Source organism: Primulina eburnea, chromosome 13, assembly GCF_022965805.1.
Source record: "Primulina eburnea isolate SZY01 chromosome 13, ASM2296580v1, whole genome shotgun sequence".
NCBI classification, from domain to species: Eukaryota; Viridiplantae; Streptophyta; class Magnoliopsida; order Lamiales; family Gesneriaceae; genus Primulina; species Primulina eburnea.
Window position 1 is genome coordinate 31,464,345 of NC_133113.1, and position 9,102 is coordinate 31,473,446.

The 9,102-nt window shown below is 35.3% G+C and overlaps 2 protein-coding genes across 3 annotated transcripts; both read right to left on the bottom strand.

Annotated features, from left to right (window-relative positions):
- Nucleotides 1-1,788: 1,788 nt before the first annotated feature.
- LOC140809690 (non-specific phospholipase C3-like) lies at nt 1,789-5,109 on the bottom strand. Of its 2 annotated transcripts, XM_073167397.1 has the most exons (4): nt 4,334-5,105; nt 2,691-3,100; nt 2,430-2,600; nt 1,792-2,286 (listed from the first exon to the last, which is right to left on the bottom strand). In XM_073167397.1, exons 1-4 carry the CDS (start codon nt 4,957-4,959, stop codon nt 1,949-1,951), a joined length of 1,545 nt encoding a protein of 514 aa, XP_073023498.1. In that variant the 5' UTR covers nt 4,960-5,105; the 3' UTR covers nt 1,792-1,948. The 2 variants fall into 2 exon arrangements, with proteins under 2 accessions (XP_073023497.1, XP_073023498.1); XM_073167396.1 differs by having other exon boundaries at nt 1,789-2,286; nt 2,430-3,100; nt 4,334-5,109.
- A 1,756-nt stretch (nt 5,110-6,865) lies between these two features.
- LOC140809235 (RING-H2 finger protein ATL52-like) lies at nt 6,866-8,339 on the bottom strand. The gene has a single exon (XM_073166782.1). It carries the CDS (start codon nt 8,118-8,120, stop codon nt 7,113-7,115), a length of 1,008 nt encoding a protein of 335 aa, XP_073022883.1. The 5' UTR covers nt 8,121-8,339; the 3' UTR covers nt 6,866-7,112.
- Between the last annotated feature and the right edge of the window lie 763 nt (nt 8,340-9,102).

Genomic DNA, 9,102 nt, shown 5'->3' on the forward strand with positions numbered 1-9,102 from the left:
ACTCAACAAACATCTTATAGTAACAATGTTAGCCGTAGGGGAAAAAGTGTCGTGATAATTTATCCCTTCTTGTTGTGTGTAACCTTTGGCCACAAGACGGGTTTTAAAACGATCAACAGTCCCATCCGGATGTCGCTTAATCTTGTATACCCACCTACAACCAATAGGCTTCTTTCCAACCGACAACTGAACCAATTTCCAAGTGTAGTTTGATTCTAAGGCTGGTAGTTCTAGTCCATGGCCTCCTTCCATCTAGGATCTAAGATGGCCTCATGATAAGAATTAGGCTCTCTGTCCAAAGAAATAGAGGCCAAAAAGCATTGATATGGTTGAGAAAACTTCGAATAAGTGAGATATCAGGTGAGAGGATATGAAGAAGAATCTAGGTTACTGTGAGACAAAGTAGGACATGAATAATCCTTAGTCCAGACAGGAGGTTTAAGGGCACGTGAAGATGTCTTTGAAGGCTGAGAAATAGGTAGAACATGTGAGACTTCAGGTAGGGCTGGACTTTCGATGGAAACAGGAGGTGTAGGAGAAGTGTCCCTAACAAGATCTGATTGAATTGTAGAAAAACCAGAGGCAGTATGTGAAGGAAAAGTCGGTGGAGAAAAATCAGATTCAATTGTAATGTTATGGTTTCTGTAATCCAAAAGTCATAGCCTCATTATTCGAACACAACTTTTTACTTGGTTGAAAAAAGTGACTTGTAAATTATGTCGTGAATTGTTACTTTGTGCGGGAATTGATGAGCTTCAAATTGTTCATTTCTTGATTGTTTACATTTGACTCCTAACTTCGGTCATCGCGATCAAAATGGGCTAGTTCTCTCCGGTAGTCTTTTCCACCACATAAAATAGACGAGAGCGGGTTGACAATTTTCCGATCCAATAAATGGTTGGTTGTTGTCCGCCAGCCCAACTAGCACATTTGGATGGTACTATTTGTTTTTTCTAATCCATGTATTCTATAATTTCATGTGGGATCGACACTTGACTTTTCCATACATAATTTTTTTTTCTCCGCTACTAATTATCCTCTCATTGTTTCTGTTCACTGTCGGAATATTCAGGCAATTAAAATTTTAAAATTTTGGGCCCTTACTAGAAAATTTTCGTTGGGTTTATAGAACATATGTGGATTTTGATCCCATTTAGTTCAGCTTATAAATTAATTAATATAAGATGGTTGGAAATTTATAAAAGGGAATCAATAAAATAATTTCACTATATTTTTATTTTCACGATTTTTGATTATCTAGGTTATCAAATTTCAATCTTATCATATCCTTGTTATTTTTGAAATTTTAGTCATTTTTACAACGTGACATTGATTTGACACTTATACGGTGCTTGCGTGTCGAAATGACGATGATGTGTGTAAGTTCACATCAACGCTGCTGATAAAAAAAAACAAATATTGCCAAAAAAAAAATGAAGATGCAACAATAATATTGCACAACATAGATAATGAAAATCGAAAGAAAAAAATAACTATATAAAAACAAAATTGTAATTTCTCAATAAATTTATAAGAAGTGTTGTTAGATTTCCATAAACATCTTAGACGGTAATATGCAAAAGTGAATGTCAAAAACTTGTGTGAAACGGTCCCACAGATCTCTTATTTGGATTATCTATGAAAAAATATTATTTTTTATGCTAAGGATATTATTTTTCATTGTGAATATCGGTATGGTTGACTTATCTAACAGATAAAGATTCGTGAGATTGTCTCATAAAAGACCTACTCAAAGTAAATTACTACTCATATCGTATTAGATACAAGATATTTTAAAAATAAAATTACACCAGATTAATATATTACATTACATTACTCAAAACAGCCAAACATTTTAAATAAAAGAGTTTAAGCACTTCCACAACTCTCAACACAAAACACGAATCGAAATCCAATAAATCCCCCTGCGCACAAAATTCAAGAATCTCTAATAGTCGTGACACAACAAACACGAGAATAATTTATGGATGAATGTTTTAGGAACACGTTTTTTCACGGGTTGTGAGAGGCAGACGATATGGGATTCATCGGCCCCATTTTTCTCAGCATCGTCGCAATCATCCAAGAATTTCTGAAATGCGACATCCATGTAGTTCACCGCTTCCGCGACTTTCATGCCTTTCACGATTTCGTGAGGAAAAACGTCTTTTGCAAGGTCACCCTTCAGTACTGCACATAATTGAACTAGCTCTTCTTGAAATTCACTCAAATTTGCTTCTTCGTTTGGTTCAACTTCCCTCGTTTTCACAGGTTCGGGTAGAGTAACTGCAGAGATTGATTCAAGAACCAGAAAAAGATTTGTTATTTGAAAAATCAAAAGTAATTTTTTTTAATATTATTTTAAAACCAAAAACAGGTCAAAGTAGGAATTTTGTTGCTTTCAAACCGAAGAAGTATAATTAATTTACCAGGGCAGTCTGTTCTTGGAGTGGTCCTATTTAATACGCATTCGAAAGTTCCAGCCCAAGCATCACGTTTCGTTAAGAACTCTTTCAGATTGAAAATCTTTTTGACAGTTGCTGGAATTGATGAGTGCTCGTATTCTGATGTAGGATAGGGTCCTGATGGCCCATGCAACACTGCATGCATTTTCATAAAAAAAAATTTATCACTGTCCAAGTCAAACAGAATATGAAAAATCTTAACAATAACCAATCTTGATTGGTAACCTGTTCCGGGCTCAATCCAAGGAGAAATCAAGATTGCAGGAACCCTAACGCCAAGTCGATCAAATTTGAACTTATATGGTTCGGGACCAACAATGCCGTCGGGACTAGGAACACCGGTGACAGGCGTAGGCACGTGGTCGTAAAATCCACCGTGTTCATCATATACGATCACGAATAATATTTCATTCCACTGGGGGCTTGATCTCAGTGCCTCGTACACTTCCTTAACGAATCGCTGCCCCTCCGAGACATCATGAGGCGGGTGATCGTCGTTGCCTGCCAACAGTTTCGTCTCAAAGTATCGTTGTTCTATGACGACATAGTTTGGTAGCTTCCCATCTTTGCAGTGTTTCTTAAAATGTCGATCGAATTGGTGGAATTTTCTTATGTACTTCAATTTCCTCAGGTTTCTGTAATGTATAATGGTTTGTTAATAATTAATTTTGCCACCCTTTGAATAATAACACCTAAAAGTGCATCCATTGAGGGCAAAAAAACATTCTGCAACATCTTGTCTATCACTCCTAATTAGTGAGACAATATATGTTACAAATTTCTATTAGTAATACATAGATTACTACAAAAAATATCAAATAAAATTTCTTCTCGTATATAAATTAAAGGTGCACATTTCTCTTTCCATATACAATTCACCGAAAAAAGTCGTGGACCTCATGTATATATTGATAAATATTCATCATGACATGAATTCTCGTAGCAATGACATAAATGTAACGTCATCTCACAGGATATGGTCAAACTAGAGCTATCGAATATTCATAATTGAAGGCGGCTTTGGAGTTTGAACGACAGGAAAATTTTAGAATAAGAAAAACGTGGTCGGCTTTGTAATGACGCGGCGGCTACACGATAGGACTCGACTAATCAATTGTGTTATTTGATTGATTAATTGATCGATTAGAGAAGATAATGCAGAATTAATGGCGTCATTTCATAATGAATATTAGTTAAATGGGTAATGATGACACAAATTAATAACTTTAGATTTGAATTCATGTATATTTATATAATAAAGACATCAAAAAGTTCGACAAATTTTGGCCACATTTGATAGCAGACGGTACCGGTTCTGAATATTTGCAGTACATTGCATGTGATTGTACGTGATTTAAATTTGAAATATAAAATAGAAGTAAAAATTTAAAATCTCGAAGTTTGAAATAATTAAGCTACTAAAATGTGACTTTCGAAAAAAAAATTGAAATAAAGCTTGTAAAACTTGAAGTTTTAACAAATAAAACTTAGAAACCTTTTTTATCTAAAAATATATATATAACTTATAGATTTATAACTCGTCTTATATCAATGTCTATCCTACGAAACTCAATTATAACAAATTCTTTCTCGGGAAGAACAAATGTATGACCTAGATCCTCACCCTCACAAGATATAAAAAATCATGGAAAAGCCACTTTTGAGGAACAGTGAAGGGAAATTTAAATGCTTAATACTCAACTTTTGAGGAACAGTGAAGGAAAAATTAAAGGCAACACATTCCAATAGAATTATAAACTAAATAATTACCATATCACGTTAATCAATCATTTTACATTTTAATATTATATTGCTTAGAGCATCACTAAAAAGAATTAAGAAGAACGAAAATCAAATGGGAACATTACCTGTAGAAGAGAGTTGAAGGAGGATACTGATAATAAATCCCAAAATCATAGCCACCCTCTTCCACAGATTGAAAGATCGTCTTCTGCGGATACCCTTCGATCATCATTTTATTATCATTTGCTGTAGCACCATACGATGTAGCAGAATGTACATAAAGCCTGTTCGGTTGTGTCAACGTAGGAATAGACGAAAACCATCGATCACAAACTGCGAACTGGGACACTAGTTCTTTATAAACCGGCAACGAATCCGGCTTAAACCCATTCATCACCACATTCGCCAGTCCTTTCTGTACACTTTCTGCTTGTTGAGCAAAGCCTTCCATGGTGGGAGTAAGGGTGTGGGATTCAGCTGAGCTTTCGGTCCATGGAACGCCAAAGATTTGCTCATAAGTTGCTGCGTACGAGTGTCCGGGGTCTGGTTCAACGTATCCTGATCGATCGCCGTAATATAAGCGATTTGAATTGGAATCAGAGCTAGATAAAGGGTTTGATTCGGTGCCAGATAGGCCTTCGATCTCGGGGTTCAGGGTTTTCATCCATCCTAGCATGTGATCGAATGACCTGTTTTCCTGGACTAAAACAACGATTGTTTTGATGGGATAATTTGCTGTGTTTTCAGGCATGGTTTTCTTGATTTATGGATGATGAGAAATTTCTAAGTGCAAACACAGATTAACTGTGAGGGAGAGGGGTTTTATTGTTACAGTGAAGTCCAAAAAAATCAAACTGTTCTCTCTTTTTCTCGACTTTCTCCTTCAAAAACCATGTGATTCTCTATGTATGTTGTACTGAACTAGACAAAACATCCATAAAAAAAAAAAAGAAGAAGCAATAAATGGGGAAACATGGTGCTCTTTTCCTTTCTGTAGTGATATTTAAATTAATGTGCTTTAATCAAATATGCCATAGAAAAGTTGTCATCAAAAGGAATAGCATATTGTAGAAAATATGAAAATTGATCAGCATTAATATTGATTTTAAATCTTTTTAGGGAAAAATTATATACATTAAAACAATTGTTTTGTGAGGTCACCTAAAATCAATTGTTTTGAAGCACGACGTACAAAGGCACTAGCTAGCTTTGTGACAATTTTTTTATTAATAATATAATAATATAAATGTATAGCTTTCAAACAAAATTTTTAGGCGTAAGAAGGGGGAGGGGACAGGGGCGAGTCCCCACGCACCCTTCCTCCAAGAAGACATTATTTATAAGATTATCGCATTATTTAAACTGGAGTGAGTAAACACATACCTGAAAAAGTGAGATGAAAGGGAAAAAGAATGTGTTTCTCCAAAAGGTGAAATCGTTCACCTTAAGCGCCCCTCACCCTCGGCCCGACAGGAATGTGAGAGGAAGTAAATCATGGTGACTCAGCCAACCAACATCAGCTAGACCTTATGCTACGCCGCGCACAAGGAGCTCCCCTTTATTGGAGGGAATTTCACTCCCACACTGCCGCTTGCGAGACTCGATCCCTGGTCATTTCTCCAAGATTCACTGCTGCTGACCAGCTGAGCTAAGCCCATGCGGGCGGAAAAAGAATGTGTTGTATGGCCGATTGGAAGCCTAGTTCGTAATCACTTCATTAATCCGAATTTCAAAGTACTTTACAAAATAATTTTGTATAATGATTTTCTAAAAAATAATAATAAAATGAGTTAATATATGGGGAATAATGATGCTCTTTTCCTTTTTTATTGATATTTGAATGTGCTTTATTCAGTTATAGCCGACCGACACTCACGTTAATGCCATAATATTTGTTAGTGTTTTCTTGAAAATATTTTTATTTTAAAAAAAACATAAAAAAATTACATTTTTGCCCAATAATATAAGTTCAGTAACGTCTTTACTTTCTACATATTTCATGTCATCGGTGAATTCAAGTTTTCATCATTCCCAAAAATTATTCTGTAATATATTAACTAATTCGATGTCCTAGTTAATAGTTATGCCGCGTCCAAGTAATCTGTTGATTTAATTTTCTCGACAACAAAAAAAAAAAGAAATTGTTGATTTAACCTATGAAAAAAAAATCAAACTCAATTACTCAAGCTGAAAGACTTGACTTTGTTTTTTAAATGAAAAATAATTGTCTGGCATACTAAATTATTCAACTGCATTTATTCTTATTTAGTGCCACAACCTAATTACAATTTTCAAAATTATTGCAAACGTAATATTAATGTCTTAATCACGAAATTGGATCATAGCATAAGGAAATATGCAAGATCCAACAACCCATATTTGGCCACATTAATTGGTCAAACGTAGACCATTGATATGGAGTTAGGATAATGATTTATTGTTAGGTTGAATTAACCTCAGATTATATGTTGTTCAATATTATTTAGTAGATTTGCGCCTAAGAGTTATAATTTGGACTAACTAACATTTAATGCAGATAAATAAAATTCCGTGGTTATATGAAATGATACAAGAAAAGTGGGACTATATTTCTAGTCAGAAATATGGTCCCGACCACTTGCGATATTGGAATTTCAATTACATTGAAAGCTCTTCTCCATCTGCTATTCAGAGTTTTTTTAGGAAAACAAATTATACTCCAACAAGTCGATTTATCAACAATTTTCAGTTCATACATTGATATGGAGGAATTATTGTCTTTAAATTTCCAATACTAAGAATTATTTCTTTAAAGTAGATTTTCATTTTCCCAAGAAATTAGGGAGCATAAATAATTTCTTGTGTGTTTGTTAATTCTGATATGTTTGGAAATGAAAACAATTTGTGTGCACAGAAGATGTAAATTCAATCGATAGGGAACACAGAATTCTTGCCTTTGTCTTGAACTGTCAACACAAATCTATCACTACTGGAAACAGACCTCATTCCAACTTCATGACTGAGGCCCTTTGAGGAGCCAATCGCCCTCCAAGATTCATTTCTCTTCACATGTAAATCTTCATCACCTCCTTCAATTTTCAGTACATCGGAGATCAGATAACGTCGTTGACTCGAAAACGTCCCGAAAGAAACTGATCTCTGAATCTGCCTCACTCTTTCTTCATCACTTCCATTAATATCTGAACTCAAGTTTTCTTGAATTGGCCTCTTTGGAGATACATAATCGTCACTCGCAAAACTAACATAAACCCTTTCTTCTTGATTATCAACCACTAGGATCAGGTCATTGGGTGGCTGAATCTCATAAGAACTCACGTTTAAAGCCGATGAAACTTGAGTAGCATCCGACATCTGCGTAGGCGTTGTCGGATGTGGCAAAGAAGAATAGACACCGGCACGACACAAGGGGCAACTTGAGTGAGATTTAAGCCATGTGTCAATACAAGGCAAGTGAAAGGCGTGGCTGCACTTAGGCAGAAGCCTCAAAGATTCCATTTCTTGAAATTCACTAAGGCAAACAGCACACTCGGTCCCTTCAATCAGGCCATCACCTTTTTGATACTTACAAACTGTAATAGTCTTGATGAGTGATTCATCCAATCCAGCCGAGGCAACTTGCCACTGTTCCTGACCTGCTTCGTTTCGATTTTCTTGATTCTCTACTCTTGCCATGTTATCATTTCTTCTGCAGTATCTTGTCACAATGGTGTAGTAACTTACTAAGATAAAGGCGCTGGCGAGAACGCCGATTATGGCTATGATTAAAGGGGAGAAAGGAGTAGAATCATCAGATGGTGGCGGAGGGAAGATCGTGTAGCAAAATTGTAGGCAGAATCTGTTGCAAATCCCCTGTGCGCAGTCCCTGTAGTTGTCGAAAGGTGCCCAAGGATTCGAATTCCCAACCGAACCCATGCCTAAATCTGTGCGTTGAACAATATCTTCTACAACCTGCGAATAAATTTCCAATGCGTTCAACAAAACTCGGGGGCTTTGAAGATGTCAGGAAATGGGAAGTTGGGAAGAATGTAAGTCAAGTTAAAAGAGGACTTAGAATGGAAGGAACACAAGTAGGAGCAAGGAAAGTGAAAGTGAAAGTTGTTCCTTCCAACATATTAAATTTTGGCAAGAAATAATACATATAATTTATGCTTATATATAAATTATAAACATATACAAAATTGATTTCTTCCCTTTAAACTTAAATTTTTTTTTTATAGTGCTCGGCTCCACCACAAGCACATAGAATCAGTATTTAATTTTCAGTATTCTCTCGACAAAACTATAATCTTGATTTATGGGACTTCTTTTTTTTTTTTTTTTAAAAATAAGGGAATCACATTTTTTAGCATATATTACTCCTTAAAAAATTTACTATTATCTCCATTTTAAGATGGACCAACTCCACCTTATGGTCTCTCAGTTCTGGCAAATGCAACATCGGTCTTACTCTATAGAATTTTGTTTCTTACAGTATATCATGGTCCTTGTAAACTTTTACTTTATTTTTATCGGCTTTACTTTTAAGCCTTTTATTTTTCCTATCGGTTTGTTGACCAAAGAGATAATGTCGGTTGAGCTTCTTGGAGAAAGTTAGATCGATTATTGAAAAAAGTTATTCTCAAATGACAAGTAAAACATTAAGCTTAATTAATTATATATCTTTCAAGTGGTCGAGTTCGTGTTAGTTGATCGATTTTGATACGTGGAGTGTATTGCTTTTTATGAAGCTAGGAATCCCAAAAATATTGCCCCACAATTGAAAGCGATACATGGAATTGCTTAAAATTGTTAGGTATTTTAGGTGAGAAAAGAGTCTCTCAAGAAACTAAAACATTTCTTTGTTCGACAAGCTGGAAAGAAAGAATAAACGGTTATTTGAACTTAATAATCTTGG

What these genes read in the sequence shown, in the direction of transcription:
- LOC140809690 (XM_073167396.1), bottom strand. Translation starts at nt 4,959, where the DNA reads ATGCCTGAAAACACAGCAAATTATCCCATCAAAACAATCGTTGTTTTA. An exon ending in CCTTCAACTCTCTTCTACAG is followed by an intron (nt 3,101 to 4,333) that starts GTAATGTTCCCA and finishes TATACATTACAG; the next exon opens with AAACCTGAGGAAATTGAAGT. An exon ending in TCCAAGAACAGACTGCCCTG is followed by an intron (nt 2,287 to 2,429) that starts GTAAATTAATTA and finishes CAATCTCTGCAG; the next exon opens with TTACTCTACCCGAACCTGTG.
- LOC140809235 (XM_073166782.1), bottom strand. Translation starts at nt 8,120, where the DNA reads ATGGGTTCGGTTGGGAATTCGAATCCTTGGGCACCTTTCGACAACTAC.